Source organism: Danio rerio, chromosome 7, assembly GCF_052040795.2.
Source record: "Danio rerio strain M-AB ecotype USA chromosome 7, GRCz13ab, whole genome shotgun sequence".
NCBI lineage: Eukaryota > Metazoa > Chordata > Actinopteri > Cypriniformes > Danionidae > Danio > Danio rerio.
Window position 1 is genome coordinate 15,534,423 of NC_141027.1, and position 24,620 is coordinate 15,559,042.

The 24,620-nt window shown below is 34.1% G+C and overlaps 1 protein-coding gene across 2 annotated transcripts in view; it reads left to right on the forward strand.

Moving 5' to 3' along the window:
• The window catches only part of igf1rb (insulin-like growth factor 1b receptor), a 153,861-nt gene that overhangs the window by 94,708 nt on the left and 34,533 nt on the right, over positions 1-24,620 (forward strand). The window contains exons 3-10 of one of the 2 annotated variants that reach the window (XM_087258704.1): positions 1,028-1,325; positions 3,845-3,993; positions 4,327-4,471; positions 13,933-14,141; positions 14,238-14,364; positions 17,139-17,809; positions 19,547-21,089; positions 21,827-22,031. In XM_087258704.1, coding sequence (XP_087114830.1) covers positions 20,930-21,089; positions 21,827-22,031 — 365 coding nt within the window. In that variant the 5' untranslated portion in view covers positions 1,028-1,325; positions 3,845-3,993; positions 4,327-4,471; ... (2 more) ...; positions 17,139-17,809; positions 19,547-20,929. 2 annotated transcript variants of the gene reach the window in all.

A 24,620-nucleotide genomic window follows, 5' to 3' on the forward strand; every position in this document is an offset into this window, starting at 1 on the left:
CCCTAATTAACCTAGTTAAGCCTTTAAATGTCACTTTAAGCTGAATATTAGCTTTTTGAAAAATATATTGTAAATATTATTTACTGTCTTCATGGAAAAGATAAAGTAAATCAGTTATTAGAGATGAGTTATTCAAACAATTATGTTTAAAAATGTATTGAAAAAATCTCTGTTAAACAAAAGTTACAGAAAAAAATAAACAGGAGGGCGAATAATTCAGGGGGTTTAATAATTCTGACTTCAACTGTATTACCATTTCCCATGCATTGTGTTCTGTATGACTTTTATATGCTTTTCTTTTACAAAGTAATCTTAAAATTTTATTTTCACTTACTTAATTTTACTCAATTTAACTTTATTCTATTTGTGCTCAAATACATTTCTTGATGAAAATCCCTCATATGCATAACTTCTCACAAAATTCTTCCAAAGTACTAGTATAGCCAGGGATTTTTTCATCTGTAATAACGTAACATTAAAACTTACTTATTCGGATCTTTCCGAATTCACAAGTATAACCGGTTAACTGAAACAGTTTAAAGTCTGACAGTATTCAGTTTTATTTATTTATATATTTAGTAACTATAAAGCAGGCTTATTGGTTAACACTGTCTCTCCACAGCAAGAAGGTCGCTGGTTTGAGACTCAGCTGAGCCAGTTCTGTGTGGAGTTTGCATGTTCTCCCTTTCTTCATGTGGGTTTCCTCTGGGTGCTGCGGTTTCCACCACAGTCTAAAGACATGCGCTATAAGTGAATTGTTCGTTGTGTGTGTGAATGTAAGAGTGTAGGGGTGTTTCTCAGTACTTGGTTGCAGCTGGAAGGGCATCTGCTGCATGAAACATATGATGGAATAGTTGGCGGTTCATTCCGCTGTGGTGACCCATGATAAATAAAGGCACTAAGCTGAAGGAAAATAAATGAATGTGTAAATGAATCTGCTATAAAAATAAACTTGAATATTCCATTTCCTCAAAACCAACCCATATGATCTCTAATCTGCATTTGTGTGTGTGTTTTATCCCTGCAGTGTGTCGGTGTGGTCAGCGAGCGTGCACAGACTCTGGTCAGTGTTGTCATCCTCAGTGTTTGGGCAGCTGCAGTGTTCCTGACAGTGACCGGGCCTGCGCCGCCTGCCAGAACTACAATCACGAGGGCCGCTGTGTGGAGGACTGTCCACCAGGGACGTATAAGTTTGAGGGCTGGCGCTGCATCACCAGAGATTTCTGCTCTAAAGTGCACCTGCCAGACTACGACCGATTCGTCATCCACGCTGGAGAGTGTATGTCTGACTGCCCACCCGGATTCACACGCGACGAGAGCCATGGGTACAAAAGCTTTTATGTTTAATTTGTTTGGGTTTCTTTGGAGTGTGTTCATTCTTTAATTGGAAAAATTGAGAGAATTGCTTAATTTTCTAGTTTTCAAACATATTATATTATTGTAAACAGTATTATAAACAGTAACTTTTTTCATATATATATATATATATATATATATATATATATATAAATTTATACACTTATTTTGTTAAAGTGCTTTATTCCATTCAGAAAGTATGCAGTTAATTGAATAAATGATTATTATATTATTATTATTATTATATTATTATTATTATTATTATTATTATTATTTAATAAGGATGAATAATAATAATTATACTTAAAAATAATAATAATGATACTTCTCATTGTTATTAATAATAATAATAACAATAATAATACTTATTATAATTAACTATTATTATAATTAATACCAAAATAAGTTTTCAGGATGTAATTATTTGTAAACATGTATAAGAATAATAGTAATAATAATAATAATAATAATATTAATAAAAATATTAAAATAATAATGATTTTGTTATTACTATTGTTATTAATCATAATAATTTATGAAAATAATAATAATAAAACTTAATAATAATAATAATAATAATAATAATAATGTTTTTTATTTTTTATTAATAATAATAATATTTATTATAATTAACTATTATTATTAATAGCTAAAATTTTTTTTCTGGAATGAAATTAATAATAATAATAATAATTATTATTATTATTATTATTATTATTATTGTTATTGTTATATACAATAATATTAATAACAATAGTAAAAACTATTAAAATTATAATAATTATTATTATTATTGTTATCGTTAATGATACTAATACTTAATAAGAATATTGCTTCTTACTGTCATTAATAATAATACTTATTATAATGAACTTTTATTATTAATAAACTAAATAATTTTACAGTGTAATTATTAATAAAAATGTATAATAATGATAGCTATAGTAAAATAATAATAAAATAATAATTATTGTTGTTGTTATTATTATTATCATATTATCATAGTTGTTAATAATAATTATGATTAGTAATAATAATAATAATAATAATAATAATTATTATTATTATTATTATTATTATTATCATTAATAACTATTATTATTATTAACTATTATTATTGTTTACCAAAAAATGTTTAGGATGTAATTATTAATAATAATGTATTATTATTATTATTAAATCATTAATAATGCTAATTATTATTATAATCAGTTATTAATAATAATAATAGTTAAATACAGGATCTGAAATAAATTATTTATAATAATTTATAACAATACTAATAACAATAGTAAAAATAATATTAAAATAATAATAATAGTTGTTGTTGTTGTTATTATTATTAATGTCATTATTGTTATTATATATCTTCATTATCGTCTATTTAATCTTTTTCTTCACTTTAATAATAATATTAATAATAATAATAATAATAATAATTATTATTATTATTATTATTATTATTAAAAGCTAAATATTTATTGGATGAAATTATTTATTTTTTTAATAAAAAGTATTATTAATAACAATACTACTACTAATAATAATAATAATTATTATTATTATTATTACTACTATTATTGTTGTTGTTTTACTTGCTTTTTATTAATAATTTATTCTTGTAACATATATTAAGCCATTTTCATCACTAATAATTATGAGATATGCCCCCCCCCCCTTCCAAATCATCCAATTATAGTGATTTCTAAAGGATCATATGATGATGTAATGATGAAAATTCATGTTGCCATTAATTGAATAAATTACAGTTCAAAGTAATTTTTTACATTTGTAAAAGTTTTTTTTTTGTAATTTTAATTCACTTAAAGACATGTGTATAAAAGGGATTGTATGGATGTTTCCTAGTACTGGGTTGTAACTGGAAGGGCATCTGCTGTGTAAAACATACGCTAGATAAGTTGGCGGTTCATTCCGCTGTGGCAACCCCTGGTGAATAAAGGGACTAAGCCGAAGGAAATTGAATGAATGAATGAGTTTTTTTAATTTCCACAATTTGACTGTGGTAAAGACACAGTAGTTGTCAAAACATATATTATTTTTCCTCACATTCACTCATTAATGAGAAGCTGCTTTTCAGATTCAGTTATGAGCATTTTAGAAAATAACTATTCATTGACTCCATACAGACCAATAACGTAAATGATGTGGGTCATTGAATACATTCTGGGTCAAATATTTTTATAAACCTACAACTAAATAAGTTCATTCAGGTTTTGATTTTAACAAGTATCTAGCTTATTTCAGCTACTAATATGCCTCTATTGTTCAAATTCAGCATCATTTCCCCCACTATCAAAATTCTTCCTAAAGTTAAACTCCCAAATCACAGACAGTTAAGTTCTTCTGCCGGAAAGAGCAAGGAAATTCAGCAACTTTAAGACTGAAGGTCACATGATAAGGTGAAAGTGGGAGATTTGGTGTTGGTTTTTGCGGTGACGTGTCCTGAATGATCCTCTTTTTGTCCCAGTGTGTCTGTCAGCATGTTGTGCACTGCCTGTGACGGCCCGTGTGACAAGATCTGTGATGAAAAGGTCATCGACTCGGTGGATGCAGCGCAGTCGCTTAAGGGCTGCACCGTTATCAAAGGCAACCTGCATATCAACATCCGCCGCGGCAGTGAGTACCTGCACATCCCAACACTATCCCACAGCAATTTGTAGCCTTTGGATTTAGTGGCTAATTCGTATGAACTATTATGATCTCATGTGTTCAATTCAGTACTATTTGCTCATGCCCTAATTATGCGGTTGGGTTTAGGGATGGGCCATGTCTCCATATCTCCTTTTAAAAACCATACATTTTCATATGGCTGTACAAATTAGCCACTAATCTGACACAACCTAAAATAGTTACGTTTCCACGTGAGACCAGGCTTCCAGGTCCTGTTAGACTTGTGCCACATTGCCTTTCCTGCACTGATACACACTCTGTGTTTCTCCGTCTCTCCAGCTAACATCGCCTCAGAGCTGGAGAACTTCCTGGGACTCATCAAGACTGTGACGGGATACATTAAAATACGGTCATCGCACACCCTGACCTCGCTCTCCTTCCTCAAGAGCCTGAGATACATCCATGGAGAGGAACTCTGGGACAAGTAAGATGGCTTGCTTTAACACTTTGAAGTGAAAATTTGCAATGTTTATTTAGCTGGCGCACATCGATATTCTTTAGGCAAACAATTAGTCTGTGAAAAAAATGTGCTTTGGTAATCTTCAATCAAATTCTCTGGATTTGCCTCTGTGATTGGTTGTGTTTTGCGTTTCTCTAATTATGGCTCGTTTCAACTGAATGATACAGTACGGATCAGCCACAGGTCACCTTTATCACGCTTGCGTTTCCACTGCTAAATGGGTACCAATGGTACTCTTTTGGTGGGTGTGGTGTACAACAGAAACTTTCAGTCGACGTCATTTTCGCTAGGGGAAATGTCTACAGTAAAGCTGTACGGGTCATTCACATATCATATGAGAAGCACTCCTCACAAAACAGATGCTTTATACAAATAAATACTTGTTTATAAATGTTTATTACTAACTTTTCTATGAACATGATTTGATTATAACTGCAGATCAGTGACAGTGTGAAATAGCCTACTGTAACGTCTGCAATTATGTAAAATAAATAAATGCAACATATATGAAGACATACAGACACTTACAGTCTCTGATATGTTACCACTCACAGAAAAACTACATACAGCATACATTTAGTCCTTATTTGGGTTCAAAAACAACACGAAGTATAGCCCCACAGTCTGTGCAGTCCCTGTCATCTGTGTCTGTAATCTTCAGCAGCACGTGTAGCCTCTTGTTAGAAAGTATTTCCGTCATTCTGAGTTCATAATAGTCCAAAAGGTGATGATAATAGTTAAATATGGCAGTTTGTTTATGTTTTAGGTTGCAGATGCATCATTTGCTGCAGTTTTTTTTTTTAATGGCTTCTCCTTTGTTTTTTCACGCATAACTCTCGCGTTTTTTCCTTTCTGACAGAATCGGATATCAAAGCTCTTCAATGATCATGAGCATATTATTAATATGAGCTCAAAAAGTTTGTTATTTCAAATATAGATGAGATTGCGAGATTTCTGGACAAACTGAAACCGCTAACGCTTTTAGACGGGCTCGTAAAACAACAACAGGGCACAGCAGATTTTGTTCTTCTTGGCTTTGTGGCTGTTCATCAAGATGACGACAAGGTTTTTTTTCGCTCTGGTCAACCATGGCTCGTTATTATATGTATATATTATTACGGTGTAATGTCGCGGCTGTATATTTGAAACATGGCGGTTCCTTTGTTTTCATTCTGGCTTGTTGCGCGAGCGAATGACATCTCTCTATAAACCAATAGCGCTCAGCTGCGCGTCTAGCTCCGGATTAGAATATTTCCGGAATAGACCCTTCACACATTTATTCCAAAATACTGCTACATTCTGTCATCATTACCCTAAAATTAGCTCTAAACGGCAGTGCTTGTATTGTAAAAATAGAAGTGGTCTGGCTTTTGTAAAATGAAAAAATTCTGTCACATAAACAAACCTTGCACGCTGAGTCTGATGCATATTAATTATTCTATTACTGAAAAAACACAAAACAATTCAGAGTCGGTTTAAGCTGAGATACTTTGTTCTCCGTTCTTCTCCAAAGTAGAAAAAGTAAAAGGACTATGCGAGCAACACTTCATAGAGAGGAAGGATGTTCAGCTCATTGTCAAAGAGCTGTGCTGGATTATCCCCAAATCCAAAGTTTATTTCAGGAAATGAGTGAAATGTAAATACATTGCTTGTGATACTTCACACATTCATGTACTTAAATCTTAAATCCTGAACAAAGACACTACCTATAGACAGTACAATAGACGGCAGCCACGTTGATTCGTCGAAGCAACGAACTGAAAGCAGACCACAAGGCATCAAGCTTTCTATTATAATGTCCATGAGCTGTAGCTTTTTCAGATTAATCCCGGATCGAATTGTTTTTATGACAGACAAAACTTTCGGAGGCAGTGTGCCAATACGATTGGTACAGCGTGAGGTCGAATTTATTTTTTTTACGTGCAAAATTTACAGACGAACATTTTATATTCAGTGTGCAATAACCTTCTGAAATAGCTAATCAGAGTTTACTGTAGGTCAGAATACACTAAATATCCCTCAAAATACTGAGCACCTAAAGATGTTTTATTAATACATTAGATGTCATTTAAATAAAAAGCCTACATACATTTGGTTCACTAAAACATGCATTACACAAACTAACATTATCGAAAAAGTTGCCTCCCCCCGCATTGTCAATGCATAATTCACACCCTGCTTATAACATATGAGTTGGTATGCTCCAAAAGGAGGTCAAAATTTGCATTTAAAGGATATCAGCATTCAGAACTTGCAGTTTCGCTCTTCTACCTATATGAATCAAAAATATTAAGTAATTGTAATTAATAATAAAGTTTTTGGAGGGAACTAACACCGAATTCAAATACCACTTATTACCTAATCCGACAATATATGAAAGAGTTTTAAAAGACTGCGGATCATGCCTGTTGTTGGTTATAAAGGTGTTGTGAATCTCTGAAATGACATTGATTATTTCTGTCAAACTTTTCCTTAAACAGAATGGGTCCCGTGCGTCATAAACGGGATGTGTAATTTAATTCAGGCACTGTTTGTTTACTGTACTGTTATCCCATTTTCAGGACAGATCAAAACAGCCCGCTCTGTGCCATGTTGTTACGAAACACTAAATTGAGCTCTGGGAACGCTTTTAGAGACAAATATAAACAAACAAGCCCTCCATCCACATATTTAACAATTATAAGCCTGTTCCGTTAACATTCCCTCAAATACACATGGCCAAACACACGTCAGAGCTGTAATACACCGCATTGATAAATGCAGCAGGCAGAGCAATTGTGTTTTATTGACTTGACAGTGTCATTATGGAGACACTGCAGGCTGAAACTGCAGGCTGCAGGCTTTTTAATAACTTTCTTTATTGTTTTTCAAACATTCAAACACCATGACTTACGACTTTGGTCCAACAAACATTTACGCAACAATTAGCAATAAAAGATGCAATATACAAACAATACATTCATTCATTCATTTTCCTTCGACTTAGTCTCTATTTCAGAGGTCGCCACAGCGGAATGAACCACCAACTTTTCCGGCATATGTTTTACACAGCGAATGCCCTTCTTGCTACAACCCAGTATTAGAAAACACCCTCACTCTCTCGCATTCACACACATACACTACGGACAATTTACTTTATTCAATTCACCTATAGCGCATGTCTTTGGACTGTGGATGAAACCGGAGCACCCACAGGAAACCTATGCAAACATGGAGAGAACCTGCATACTCCACACAGAAATGCAATCCTAACTTTCAAAAATTTAGTCGCACCTACCAAAAATTTTAAGCACCGTTACTACACGTTTTTTATTAACAGATTTATTGCATTTGAAATCAGCTCTAATCAAAACTAACAAATAAACAAAAATCTGCATGCGCTCTCCGGCCCTGCACACACTGCTTGACATGAATGAGATGAACTGAATGACTATAATAACTGTGCTGTTCTCACAGGTTGTGTCTGATATTGCACAAATTAAATTGACGTATAACTTATTATTTGCATACATCATCTTATTAGCAGTTAAGTCTTTTCATGATCTTCAATATTAGTTTCATCTCGGTGAATGCATGCTCTTTAGCGGTGGTGAACGCAGTGTCAGTTGCACGACTGACAGCATCATGACGTGTAAATGAAGGATTAAATAACGTTAAAACATATCGTGCTTAATGTGTAGATTAAGTGGCAAACGTTGTTACCTGAAAACTTCTTCCCACCGGCTTTACAGTGAATGCTTTAGTCATTTTCATTGCAGACTTTAAACACTGGAAGTCTTTTATCCACTCTTTGAAAAGTGTAAATGCTGGATTGACATTTACCACATGATCACTGATCAGATGTACCATTATTTGTAACTTTAGGTGGTTTCTAAAACTAAATCTGTAGGTGTTATTTTCATCATCCCATATCCAGACCTTTACATTGTCGCAGTTGTAGCTTCCTGTCATCTGAACTGAGTGATTGACAGCTGATATTAACCAATCCATTCGCATTCTGTTCTAGCGCAGTGGGCCAATAAGAAGAGCTTGATGGTGGGACAAGCATTGCGAGCTTTGCTTACTGCAGCAAGTTGACATGTCAATCGTTTTAAACCATTCCTGAGTGCTGCCTTTGGTGTTTTCAGGTCCAAAGATGCATAATGTATAATCCGTGCATGTAGTGAACATTCGTGGTCACACGACAACAATTTGATGCATTTTTATGCATTATGCATTTTGAGGTTGCATAGATAAAATTTTGGGAGCATATGCAACCAAAACAGTTGCAATTTCGAGCCCTGACTACCGTTTACAAACTACAGTGGCACCACCAGTATTTTGTAGCCATAGTATCGCGATAATAACATAGTACCGGTAAACCGTGCAACCCTAACTAAAATATAACTGAATGCAAACTATACAGAGATATTTCAAACAAAAGCTCAAGAACATCAATAAATCTATGACTAAAATTCAAATTGGAAAAAATCTGTTTGTTGATTTCACACTTAAAAATGGCATCAATAAATTTATCTTTATTTACAAATGGATGGGACAACCATTACTGCATCCAAAATGGTGAAAAGCCTTTGAGTAACGATTGATGACCAACTAAACACATTTCTAGAACTGCTCGATCTTGCAGATTCGCACTCTATAACATCAGAAAGGTCCGACCCTTCCTATCTAAACATGCAGCTCAACTCCTTGTTCAAGCTCTTGTTCTCTCCAGACTGGACTATTGCAACTCTCTACTAGCCGGGCTTCCAGCTAACTCTATCAAGCCTCTTCAGATGCTTCAGAACGCAGTAGCACGAGTGGTCTTCAATGAACCTAAAAGAGCACATGTCACTCCGCTACTCATCCGTTTGCACTGGCTGCCAGTTGCTGCTCGCATCAAATTCAAAGCTCCGATGTTTGCTTACAAAGCGATTCATGGCTGCGCTCCTTCTTATCTGCTCCTACTTCTGCAGACTTATGTTGATGTTTGGTGGAATGAACTCCCTAACTGCATCAGAATGGCAGTCACTCGCTGTCTTCAAGAAACGACTAAAAACTCAACTATTTAGTCTCAACTTTCCTTACTAATATACAATTCCCTCTGTGGCTCCACCACTAACTACTAAAAACAAACAAACAAAAAAAAATTTACTTATGTTTTGATTTTTACACTTTCTTTACATTAGCATTGAAAAACTCTAGATCAGTCAATAAATGTAAAAACTTAATTGGTGTAATAAAAAAACACAGAATCTTACCAAAAGTGTGTATTAAAACACAAAATTTAAACATAGTAACATACACTAAAATAAAACCGAATGCATACTATATGGAAATATTTCAAACAATAGCAAAAAATGACTAAAAATAAAATCAGAAATCAGACCATTTGTTGATTTCGCACTTGGAAAATGCTATAAATAAATGTAATCAACATTTTAAAAAATTTGTAATAAAAAAAATGTTTGCTTTTATTCATGTAATCAATCAACTGGGAGAGTATGGTGATACAACTCTTACATTTTTACACCCTGTTGACCTGCAGTGTCTTGTCTTTAAAGCAGAGTGTGTGTAATGCGTCAGACCCACGCTTTTAGGTGTGCCGTCAGCTTAGGAGAAACATTTGCTCTTAATGCATGTGAAGTGCTTACATTCCTGACGCCGCTTTTACTGAAGCTGTTTATCTTTGATGAACATTTACGTCAAAGCTAGTGAATCATCAGCCTATATATCCTGTGAAGTAATTGCCACAAATGCCTTACGGGTACATATACTGTACACTGTATATACACTCTGGGTATTTATGGGAGTCAAAACCACACAGTACAGGTTTCAGTGGCTTTTTGAATGTTTAGTCTTCTATATAATGTGTTCAAAAACAGACTAGCTGTTAATGAATAGACTGACTATTTATTTACGATCTGCAGTTTTGCGTTGTCACTGTAGTGGTCAATGGGTAAACTGTGTGTTACACTCCAGAGAACACACAGCATTTCTAAAAACACACACATGTTCCTGCATGGAGGAGGAAAGTTATGAAAATTATTTCCAAGAAAGCATCATGGAGAAGTTTAGATCAGTTACCAAATGTGAAAACTAAAACAACAAACATTCATTCATTCATTTTCCATCAGCCCGGTCTCTATTTCAGGGGTCGCCACAGAGGAATGAACTGCCAACTATTCCAGCATTTATTTTAGGCAGCAGATGCCCTTCCAACTGCCACCCAGTACTGGGAAACATACACACTCATTCACACACATACAAAACAGACAATTTATTTTATTCAATTCACCTATAGTGCATGTGGGGGACTTTAAACTATGGGGGAAACTGGAGCACCTGGAGGAACCCACGTAAGCACAGGGAGAACATAAAAACTCCACAAAAACTGTGGCATCCAGAAATGCTAACTGGCCCAGCTGGGACTCGAACCAGTGACCTTGTTGCTGTGAGGTGACAGTGCTAACCACTGAGCCACCGTGCCACTTATAAACAAAAAACAAGATAAAAAATATTGAAAACTACAGTACTTAACTAAAATTGTAATTAAACCACAAAATGTAACAATTCTTAATAAAGGAAGTTTTCTCAATAATACAAACTATACAGAAAAAGAAAAAAATCTACACAAAATTACTAAAGCTGTAAGTAACATTAAAACTGAAACCGGCACTTGTAGAGTTCACATGTTGTTAACATAAGTTCAGGTTTAGATTTAAACAAAAAAAAAAAAAAAAAAAGCAAACAGGATATGTGTAACATTTGTTTTTAAAATAACTTAAAAACATCCCATAATGTAAGTAAGTTATCATTTAATAAGAATAAGTCAATAACTCAATTTTGACAAAAATGTCAGATAGAACCTTATCATTCTAAGGTGACGATATATATAAGCAATATCACACTCATAGCAGTGCGATATGGCTGTATATCGGCATTGTCGGGAGTTGTGCGACAATATACAGCCATATCGTACTGCTACGAGTGTGATATTGAGTTTATACAACAGTTCAACCCCATAATCATTTATATAAAAAAGAAAATCAAACATAGAGTCTTAAAATCCTTTTAAAACTACATCTGCAGCTGACGTAAAAAGAGACTTAAATAGGTTCTGCAAAATATTCCACTTTTGGGACATTGAAGTCTAAGGTTACAGTAGAAATGATAAAATAGCAAAGATTTTAAAGTTTCAAAAATGTAACCCGATTTGGTTGTACAAAAAAATGTTTGTGTTTTGTGAATTGTGGGGAAGTTTCCATTGTTTTTATACTAAACAGTAAAAAGTGATTAGTTACTGAAAACGAGTAAACCAATTGCCTTAAAAGCAACAAGTTGACTTAAAAAAAATAATGTAAGTAAACCTGTTTTAACTTGGAACTGTTAAATTAAATAAATTTTTATTATTATGCAAATTCTTTTCACTTTTGTTTTTAAATACTAAATACTAATGCTAAAAACTAATCCCTTTTTACATTACACATGTATTATTTGTTTTATTTCCAGCTTTTCTGTATCTAGCAAAATGACAGTAACTAAAATAAATGTGCTCTTCCAGCCTCCAGTGTGTCTTCTAAATCAACATGGGCTATAATTGTAGATTTTATAGACTTAATGAAGCACCAAATATGTAATGTTTTAATAATTACAGTAATTATTTGAAAACAGACAAACTAAAATAGTCTGACACTGTGAAAAGTGATTAGTTGACTTTATGAAAGTGAATAAACTTTGCATATTTATAAAAATTAAGTCAACTTTACAGGTCCAAGGTACAAATGATTTATTTACATTAGTTTTGTAAAGTCAACTTGTTGCTTTTAAGGCAACTGGTTTACTTGCTTTATGTAAATAATCACTTTTTACAGTGTGTGCAAACTGTATATTATGTCTCCTACCCAAACTCTAATCTCTAAACCCAACCCTTATAGAAAACTGTACATTTTCACGTTCTGAAAACTCATTCTGTATGATTTAGAAGCTTTTGGAAAAAACTCAAGACATCAGCAATGTCCTCATAATTCACCACCTTGTTAAACCTGTAAAATATCCATGATGTCATACAGATCTGTGATATGTTTCAAAAACACGTACACACACCCACACTCACACACACATATATATAAGCAATATCACACGAGTAGCAGTGCGATATGGCTGTATATTGGCGATATTGCATTTATACAACAGTTCGACTGCATAATCGTGTATATAAAAAAGAAAATCAAACACGGAGAGTCTAAATATCCTTTTTTTAAGAGGAACTACTTTCTTCCACCATTCATTCACATCTGCAGCTGACGTTAGATGAGCAGTTAACCATTGCTAATTCACGAACGTCACTTTAGAGCTAGTGTTTGAATGATTCTCTAGTGTAATATCTGAAGTGATGACAAAACAGCTGATTTCGCTAATTTTTTTAAGATCATAAGACTGAAAGGCTCAGTTTATAAACATTTCCCAGTATTTCTCTGTTGCAAACGGGAATAACAATAATTAACCCCGAAAAAAGCAAAGCAAAGCAAAAACCACCAGATTACTATTACTGCAATACAACATACAAAGGAGAGAGATCAACTTACTTGTTTGTTATGATCAGCTGTAGTTTGAAATTCTGCCGAGTTTTTCTCCTCTAATGGCATATTATGCGGTCTCTGTCACCATCTTGTGGCGGAACGTCAACTGTCTTTGCTCTGCTCAATGACAGGCTAATAGCCGCTGACGCGCTGTCTCTCAGAAATTTTAAATATTTAAAATAAGCACTATCCTTATAAATAAACTGCATAGTTGCAATCTAAGTACATTCTCGCCTGAAAACCCTCAATAGTTAATTATGTTGTCCAACAGCTGCAGTATTTGTCAAACTGTAGTGACTCTCTTGATCTGCTGTTGCTCTATGTGGGCGGAGTAATACACAAGGGTGAAGAGGCTGTAAGAGTTCTGATATTGCAGAATATTGCACAGCTATCAGCCAATCAGATTCAAGAACAAGACAGAACTGTATATGTACCATATATGTTTTAGGTGTATTTTGCCAAAACATGAAGTATTCTTATAAAATATTAAGTATTTTGGACAAACTTTCCCTTTGAAGTGAATGAACCATTTAAGCTCAGCAGTGAAAAAACAAAACATAGCCATTATCAATTATTAATAAAATGTGCTGGTCTAAAAAAGGTAGTAGGACCCTAAAATGGAGTGAAAGTTGTATCTTAATTTTGTCAGGCGACATGACATTTGTTTTTGTTGTTGCTCCATATTAATAAAAGTGCAGATATGAATATCAATCAATGACTAATGAAGTTTTGGATGAAAACAACACTACTTTAGGGGATTCAATCCAGCAATTAAATGCATTTACACTCTCAAAACTGTCTGTCTGCTGGTGAAGCATATTTAACAGTTGAATCTGTTTGTTGCTCTTATTCTGTGTTCTTCAGCACGTATGCCTTCGCTGCTTTGGATAACCAGCATCTGCAGCTTCTGTGGGACTGGTCACAGCACAACCTGACCATAAGTGAAGGAAAACTGTACTTCCGGTTGAACCCCAAACTCTGCATGTCCGAGATCCGCAAAATGTGGGCCAAGACAGGAATTAAGGACAACTTTGTGGAAAGAGATTTCCGCAACAACGGGGACCGTGCAAGCTGTACATGTTATTTATTATCACTTGATTGATTTATTCAGGAATGTAAACTTTAGTGTGCATTTAAATGTTTCATTTTGTACTTTCTGTTCTTCTTAGGTGGGACTAAAATCTTAAAGTTTACTTCGAATAACACGAGGAGTAATCAAATCAAGCTGATGTGGGAAAGTTATCGACCGTCTGATTCCAGAGATCTTGTCAATTTTATTGTGTACTACAAAGAAGCGTAAGTGTGGGTTTTGTTTAGATAATTTTTTCTCAAGCAAGGTTATTATAGTTTTGCATTTTTAGATGCTTTTTAACATAAAATGCTCTAACTTTTAGTTTTGTTTTAGTTAGTTCCATCAATGGCTAGTTTAAATTTTTGTTGGCAAATGAATTTGTAAAAGCGCCTACCCCACTGCCCCCACCCCCCAAAAATTTTTACATTTATTTATATAGCACATTGTGATTTTTATAAATCACAAAGTGCTTTACAGAGAAGATGCAAGCAAGCAGTATGGACATAAAACAAAACAGCAATAGGCATAAAAGATGTAAAATCGGTCATACGAAAAAACTGTTTATTTTCAATGCCTAAAACAAGAAATTCATTGATCCTTTAGTTAATTCCGCTTGGTTAAAAGATGCTACCACAGTTGACCACACTAAACAGGATTAAAAATGAGACCATTGGCCCCCTGAGGAAGGCAATTTTGCTTCCTAACGACCTAGAAAATAGATGAGTCTTTAATTTAGACTTGAAAATTTGCAGTGACAGCCATTTTTAACCCTAGCGGCAGTGCGTTCCAAAGGTGTGGTTTTGCTTTTCGAGTAAATGTGTATTGTTATAGTAATGTTTCAATATTTTTTTGTTAAATAAAGGGATAGTTCAACTAAAACTGAATATGTGGTCCTGTTTTGCAATTTTGCTGGGAAATTAATTTGTAAAAGGCTAAAAAGCAACAGCAAAACAAACAATTCGTAAACAGCTGCAGCTTCAGATTTTTCTTTTATTAATTTCTTAATTAATTATTATTTTATTTTCGTTCGTTTCTTAGTGATTGTTACATGAATACATGGTTTTTCCATGTATTGTTTGTTTTTTTAAATTCATTTCGATTAACAAAAGTGTATTTTTATCAATAGATTTTATCTTGGTTGTTGTTTCATTTGCTAAAATATCTGATTCGAATGTTAGCCAGTAGTTAGCTACTAATTGGCTGTTATCATCCATCCACATGGTTAATCAGCTATAAATCTCATACAGCTGTTGCCAGAAGTTAACAAGAATTATTTATATTATTTCATAAATGTCCTATTAATTGTATTTTATTTACCCCTACCCCAACCCTAAACCCAACTGTCACAGTAATGTAAAAACAGATCTGGATCTGGAGTCTTCAATTTTAGTATAACTAATAAACCATAAGAATTATTTATATTATTTAATAAATTTCCTATTAATTGTATTTTATTAACGTCTACCACTACTCAAACCCTACATTCAACCATCACAGAAATGTAAAAACAGATCTGGATCTGGAGTCTTCTATATCTATCAGCTAATAATCACTGATAGCGCCTTTTCAATCTAGTAATAATAATCGCAGCGGGTAAAATAATCTTGTTCTCAAGTGGCCCTGTTATGATTTTTTAAATTTTTGTTCTGTATAATACAGTGGCTTTTGAATATAAAATATCTGCAAAAGTTTAAACAGTGTTTTTGTTTTATCTATTTATTTGTTTATTTATTTATTTACATATTTATTAGGCGTGGATTGCTGTATATATATATATATATATATATATATATATATATATATATATATATATATATATATATATATATATATATATTCTAGAAATGTTTTTGCAATGTAACAGAGGACAGCTAGTGAAGTGCTGTGCAGGAATACTTTACTCCTCTGACCTCTAAAGGTAGTCTAGCGACAGATGCTAGTGGCCATGGTCTTTAGCCTCCTTGTTAGACCAACCAACTCACATGCGAAGAATCGCCGATTCGACCCCAGCAGGTTGGGTGCAGTAGGACCGGTGGGTTACAATAATATTTCATACAATTTTCTAATTAAAATATAATTTTTTCGAGTGTGACAGTATCTGTCTCTATTTCAAAAAAATGTAATTGGTCAGAACAACAAATGTTTCAATTTTTTGTCAAAAAAAATTCAGGGTCAATCCACTAAATAAGATTTTTTAAAACACTGGTATTACTGTATGTCTAAAAATCTATTAAAATGTGTCTGAAAACATCTTATTATGCTAATAATGCTCTACACATTTTTATTTTACATTTGGAGGTAATGCCATCAGCAGTTTACATACTAAAACGAAAATTACATTTGACTGAAACTCATAATTATAAAATGTAGTTTTACTATGAATATGTATATTTATATGTTCAAGGAGTGCCCAAACTTTTTTCATGAATAGCCAAAAACCAAACTAGACTGAGGCTAGTGGGTATGTTTTAATAATGAATTTACAACACTAATAACGATCTAATTTAGAACAGATTAGATTTACGCTAGTCAAGCTGCACCTGATTTTGCCTTGATCTGCTAACAAATGTCTTCTGCGTTGTCCTTTATCTGTCGAGTGACACTTTTTACATTTTCACAATGTATTTATATACGTATTTACATAATATTTAAATGAAGCAATAAAACAAACAAATAAAAAAGATTCTTCTCTCTGTTCTAAGAAAACTTAGAAGGGACTCTTTTAATTCACTGTAAAAATGCATCAATTTGTGTTGGGACAGCATGAAAGAATTAAGTTAACTTATTCGTTTTTACAAATTTAAGTAGATTAAACATCAAACATTTAAGTTGTCCCCCAAAACAACTCAAGAATTGTGCTGTTCTAGCTCATTTTAAGTAAGCGTTTGAACAGTGTTGTTTCCGCTGCTCTGTTATTATAAATATAGTGTTTTTATTTATTTTTGGACTTTGAAAGCATGTTTAAGCAGCTTTATTGTGACTTTATGTTCTCTTCTAGGCCTTTCCAGAACATTACAGAGTTTGATGGTCAGGACAGTTGCGGATCGGACAGCTGGAACATGGTTGACGTGGACTTACCGGATGAGAAAATCCTGAACCCAGGAGTTGTGCTGTCCACGCTGAAGCCCTGGACTCAGTATGCCATCTTTGTTAAAGCTGTAACGTTAATTGTGGAGGACAGGGACAGAGACAAGGACAGACTGCATCTTGGGCCACAGAGTGAAGTGGTGTACATTCGCACTAAACCATCAGGTAAAAAAAACAGTAGTCAGGTAAAAAAAAAAATTTAATAAAAACAAGGTCAAACTAATCATGAATGTATTCGAAATGATTGATTCTTTAAAAAACCATCAGTACACTTGTCTTGTTTTTCATTAAAATATCAAAACATTCTTAAAAAATAAGATATACAGTATTTCCTGAAAAGCAAGGCTTCTATTAGTTTTTAGTTATAGTTATTGAAGAATTAATAAATTATCAGTGAGGTTTTTTTTATAATAAAGTTGATTTAAATTTCTGATTGGATCATTCAAAGCATTTCTGATGGATAATGTGACACTAAAGACTGAAACAATAATTCTGAAAATGTAGCTTTGAATCACAGTATTAAATTACATTTCAATAAATGTTGCAAGTAAAATGTTATTTTAAATTTTACAAATATTCCCAGTAGGGATGCTCAAAATAATCGATTAACCGTTAACCGAAAGGGTGCGTTTGTGACCGATTAATGATATCAGTTAAACGATTGAAATTATTTTTTTATATATTTTTAGTTTGGCTGCATAAGGGGCCGATTGAATGCGTCTTTGCGTTAAGAGGGGCATCTTTTGCACGCGGCTCATCCCAGAGCAGAAGTTTGTGTTGTCAAGACAACTACAGAGAACTTTTAAAGAGCTTGGTTTCCGCTACATTCATTCTTCCATGGCGGGGAACAAAATGCATCCCTTCACGGCTACATTACCCATTCAAAACATTCAGTTAATGTTGTTGTTGTTTTTAATAGCGGATTATAATCGCATCAAAACGTATTAAAAGGTAAGTGGATTATAACAGCGCAAACTTTTTTGTAACCGTATAGTGCTGTGCGCTATTGTTTAATCCTTTGGGGTTACGTGCTGACTGACTGACTGACAGGTGCGCGATGCGTGAGGCCAGCAAACACGCACTTTCTATAGTTATACTTTATTTATAGATAAAGTATGACTCTGTATATAATTACTCTATCTTGCTGGAGTTTATAGCCGTTTCGCTTTACTTCAGGACGCATTATTGCCGCTCTGAAGGTCTAATCGCTGTTTTAAGTTATCCAGAGCTGTATGAATGTACAAATCTTGACTATCATAATATTATTAAATATTACAATTTTATCAACATATACAGCAACACTTTTGCACAATCGATACCCAGCTGATTCAGTCCTTTCATAAGAGGACCGCGCTTCTTCTCTTCTTTTTTCCTTGTCAACATATAAAGGCAGGTGCCCCTTGTTTTTGGAATAAAAAAAGCACGTTAGCTGTGGTCGGCCACTTGTTCAACTGCAAGACATACTTAACTTGCGGGACGATAACGTATAACCCGTGCCTACAGACACATTTTCCAAAAAAGCAAAATGGAAGAAGAATATTGCTTGAAACAGACGTGTTGATGCCAAAAAAAGTGCTGATGTTGACCTGGATCTGCATCATAAACGCAACAAATAGGCTTTACCTTTTATTTTACAGCTTATAAAGCATGTATGCACATTAATGCAATATATTTAAACAACAAAACTGTTTACAAAAAGTCAACATATGCGCCCGTTGTTGTTGTCTTTTCATCACGCAGCGCACACTTGAACCGCGAGGGAGAGAAAGGAAACAACGTCAAGACATAATCTTTAAAATAATGATTTCTATTAAAAATGTAAAAGGTTTTGTGATTATAATAATACAAGCGGGGCATTAAATAAATGCATATTTTCCGTGGAGCGAGCGATTTGAAGAACTCTGCTATTTTATTTGACGGAAGACAAAAATATGATTGGAAAAAAACAGCCTATGCCGGTTATTAAAAATAATTAGTCAGTGTTTTCGATTTGTAATATAAATTAATTATTTAAGTGGAAAATAATTTAGGGCAGTCCTATTTATTTTATTCATTTTATTTAGTTTACTCTGCTCTTTTGTGCTAAACACTGCAGGTGCGTGAAAATGCTCTGTTGTATTGTTCTATTATTAATATGCTAGCATATAAAAATAAATCAGTATTTTATGCGATATTTAATGTGTCAGACACAAAATAGACACGTCAATTTGTTTAATATAAAATTAATAGTAATCTGACCAGTTAACCGTTATAAACCGATTAATGAGCGGCGGTTGTCGGTTAGCAAAATTAACAGAAATGAGCATCCCTAATTTCCAGTGTTAGTTGAGCAAAGACATGGAGCTTTGGTATGCAGAAACGTACGTACTACATAAACCATAGTAAATGTCCCAACCCCAAACTCAGATCACTAGTATATGTTTGGTTTTGCTTTCAAGGAAATCTATATTGGTTTAAGAATGTTTCAATATTTTTTTTATGCTAATTAAGGGGACAGTTAAACAAAAAATTAGAATGTGGTCCTATTATGCAAGTCAATGGGGTTACAAGCACTTTGAGAGTAAAACCAAATGTAAAAATAAAGCAAATATAGAATAAAAAAAACGATGTGTTGATGAAAGTAAATGTTATTTGAAACATTATTGACTTGTTTTACTTTTTGACACTCAAACTGCTCTGAATCACATTATTTGAACTTATATGAATCCACATTACATGAAACCACACTAAGAACTACAGTTTAAGTAAAACATTTGTACACACAAACTGGACTGACTATTAATGAGTAAAATAAAAGCAAATATTCATTTTCAAGCAAACTTGAAGTGACAGTTCACCCAAAAATGAAGATTCTGTCATTATTTACTCTCCCTTCACTTGTGTTCCCTTCTTCTGTTGAACACAAAAAGAAGATAAACTGATGTACTGTAAGCCAGAACCCTGTAACCATTGACCTCTGTTGTTTTTCCTATCAAATATCTTCTTTATTGTTTAACAGAAAAAAGATATATAAACAGGTAGGGGGAGTCACTATGGGAGGAATTTTCAATTTTGGTTGAACTATCCCTTTAAGAATCTCATTAAAAACAGGTTTTTTCAACTTATTCCATGTACACTACCTGACAAAAGTCTCGTCATCGATCCATCAATCCAATACTTCAGCCTCCATATTAAAGTTCCGGAAACAAAGGAAGGTTAAGGTGCTCTAGGATTGGCCAGCCCAGTCACCAGACATGAACAATATTGAGCATGTCTGGGGTAAGATGAAGGAGGAGGCATTGAAGATGAATCCAAAATATCTTGATGAACTCTGGGAGTCCTGCAAGAACGCTTTCTTTGCCATTCCAGATGACTTTATTAAAAAGTGATTTAAGTCATTGCAGAGATGTATTGATGCAGTCCTCCAAGCTCATGGGAGTCATAAACAATATTCATTATTTTTCCACTGCACCATGAATTCATCTTCTATACTCTACATTATTTCTGTAAAGTGACTACACTTATTTTTTCTGAGCAAAGTTAGACCTTATTATCCTAATTAAATGATTAATGATCAAGGCATGATCATATTTTATTTTGGGAAAACAAACGTAAGTCTCAAACTCCAGAATGGAGGAGTCATAACATTATATTGTTATGACACTGTAAATATTTGTGTGTCTAATTGGAGATGTTTTTTTTTTTATTTCTCCAGCGCCCTCAATGCCTGTAGACATCCGTGCATACTCTAATTCTTCATCAAAGCTGGTGGTGCGCTGGGCTCCACCTCTGGCCCCCAATGGAAACAACACCTACTACTTGCTCCGCTGGAAGCAGCAGGGCGAGGACCGTGAACTCTACCAGCACAACTACTGCTCCAAAGGTACAAACTGTTTCAGGTGTAATTTTGTCTCATTCTTCCTGCAAACAAGTCTTAAGGGGGTCAACAGTATGGGGTCTTCGTTGTCACATTTTGTGCTTCAAAATGCACCACACATTCTCTATTGGAGACAGGTCAGGACTGCAGGCAGGCCACTCAAGTACCTGTATCGTCTTCCTCCGCAGCCAGCACTTTGTAATGTGTACAGCATGTGGTTTTGCATTGTCTTGTTAAAATATGCAGGGCGTCCCTGGAAAAGAAGGCAGCATTTTGTGCTCCAAAATCTCTATGCACTTTTCAGCATTAATGGTGCTATCACAAAAAAAATACTTAAATCAATACCTTATTCATACCAAGGGCATTTAAAGAAAGGTCCTGTAAAAAACAGACATAAATGACACTGGATTTTTCTCTACCCAACCCTACCTTGAACTGGGCATCATTTTTCCGACAGCAGTTAAAGACTTTTTAGCGTGAAACATCTGAAGCTTTCAGTGTCAGTGCATCTAGGGAAATTAGATCAAACACTGTTTGAAAACTCTTTTAGTTCTCGACCTCAAAATACACCAGGCTTTGCAATAATGAAATGATGTGCAACATGTTCAACACTGTCTGTATGTTATTAGTGCCGCTCTGTATTACTCATACTTGATTTTCTGTGGCACTGGTAAACAATTCCAGATTGTCGCAAGATCACAACAGGAAGAAAATATAACAATGTTTGTGTAAATCTCTGACAGAACTGAAGATCCCTGTAAGGGTTTCAGCCACGGGTTTGACAGACACTGAAGACACGAAGCCGACCAATCATGAAACAGGAGGACGAGACAAAACCCCCTGCTGTCCCTGCCCTAAAACAGAGGAGGATCTGAAGCGAATCGAGGATGACATCTACTACCGCAAAGCCTTCGAGAACTTCCTCCACAATGCCATTTTCACTCCCAGGTAAACCCTAGTTTGATCAGGAATGTGATTATTACTATTACTATATCTAAAAACCCAACTGATAGTGTTTTTAAAAGCACACCTTGTCATCACAGCAACAGAATTTCACCATGTTTAAGATTTGTATATATTTTTGGCTTTTGTTTCACCTGGTTTTTGGAGTCGTTTGTCGACAGAATTGAACTCTGTCATCATGGTCAACTCCGCTCCATGTCCCAAGTTGGCCGACGTACATGGCGAGCCACTGGGCAATCTGGTAACACCGAAAAATTCGTAAATACTGAAGTAAGCTGGTAGAGCTACAATAAGCAGAGGCCGGCGGTGGCGACACACTGCCCTGTAGCGTTCGTTTTAAAGATGAAATGCTGCCAGACATACCTCTGGCTACATAATTCGTGCTCTCCAGAAATGTAGACAGGGTGTACCTTTCCACAATGAGCCTGTGTTGAAAATATATTACCCATATTCACTGAGAAATGGATAAAAATATTCAGTTTCAAAATGGGATGTACTCAGTTATGTTGAGCACTGTATATGATCCTATAAATTGTTATTGTAAAAAAGAATCTCAGTAAAGAATCCTTTTTTTGTATTTCGCTAAATAGTTTTGAAGTTACATAAACATGGAACTATTTCTGGCAAGAGCATTAAAATCGATATCGGAGCACGTGAGCTCATCCTCGTCCAAGTTTTAATTCAGCAGCCAGTACAAAACCCCTGTTAAACTTCAAATGAATTTATTTAGTAGTCATAAATCTCCGTTAACCTTTCATGAACTCCCAGATGAGGATTGAAGTGGACTGTTGATGTCCCTGGATGTTAGCATTGGTAATGGCCCCTTTGTTTCTAACTCGAGAGCTTGTTTTTGTAAGATTCTCAGCGTTCCCCTCAGTAATTGTTTCCCTCCGTCTCTGGTCTTGGTAATGGTGTGGTATGCTCTTGGGTCTGGATCCACATAACACAGGAGATTATAAAGAGTAAATGACTACTTAATCCGCGTTTTGTCTCTGATCTCAAAGGTGTAACACATTAAGCGTTCTGTGCTAAAATGAGGAGCGACATCTGTATCCTATTATCAGCCATCATTGGGCAGGGCAGCACATTTGTGTCCCATTGAGTGTGCTGTAATTGCTGGATAACCAGGGTTTTTCACTGGCTATTATTTATTATTTTCATTTTCACTGGATATAGTTTACTTTTTATATATATATATTTATATATATATATATATATATATATATATATATATATATATATATATATATATATAGAAGAATGAATTCTCCCAACAACTTTATCACCATTTTATAAAGATTTCCAAAGGATGGTATAATACTTTAGCTTTGTATCACAGGAGTAAATGATTGATAATGATTGATAATTCTATAATGTTCGTCAGTAAAACTATATCACTTTTTTACTGTAATTTCAAGTATCAAACATTTTAAAAAGTTTAAAGCAAATTTAAAGTTTTGAATTGCCAGAAGAATTGTTTTAGTTCAAAACAATCTTCCTATGTCCATGTAACGATTTAGATCAGTGGTCCCAAACCTTTTTAGCACTGCAACCAGTCAACGCTTGACAATTTTAACACGGTCCAGGGGTTGGGTGTAATGTTCATAGATTGCTAGCCGACCATCAACCATTTCTTAATTTAAGGAGAAAATTAAAAAGCTATGCAATGTTTGTCTGAGATAATTAGTCTACTAAAATGTGTATATTCCATACTAAATATGAAGCTGATTGGTCAGTTCTTTTCACGTGACTCGCAGTGCTTTAGCTGCATTCAAGATGTTTTTAAGTGGTGTGCCTGGATGGAGTGAGTGCATTGCTCCCAAAGCCGCACACCTCCATTGGAAATATGTGAATGATTTTTTAATTAACTGAAAACTTGTGTTTTAGTTCAAAATAATTGGTATTAAATTATTTTAAATGGGTCTTAATTTGTCAATGTCCACGTAACACTTGAGATGATATAAATGTGTATTTATAAATTGTTATTTTTTGGTTTAGATTTTTGGGTTTTATAGTTTTTTTTTTCTTTCAATTGTTTTCATATAATTAATTTTATTATGAATTTATTTATTTAATTATTTATTATTATTATTATTTATTTTTATTATTATTATTATTCGTCTGAAATGTGTTCTGATTGAAAATAACATTGGCGATCACCTACAGCCAATGAGAGAGCAGCATCAAGGTCAGCATGAAGTTGAGGGAGAAGTTACGAAGGTATAGACCACAATATCAACAAGCATGGCTTTAGTTGAGAAAAAGGCTTTTTCGGTCTATTTCGAAAGAAGAATATATCTGAAAACAGGTCACAAAGTGGAAGTTTTTGATAACGCCGTCATTATTGTATTCGTGTAATAACCACAAAAAAGTTAGAATTTTTTTTTCAATTCCTCATTTGAATTTAAATGTATTGTCTGTCGATTTCTTAATAAGTTATGCCGAGTTTAGACTGTACAATTTTCGCTCCGATTTTGACTCGCCGACAGTTTTTGAGAAATTACTGACAAATGTCTAAAATCACAGGCAAATTCATGCCATGTGAAATGTGTTCTGATTAAAAATAACTTCGGC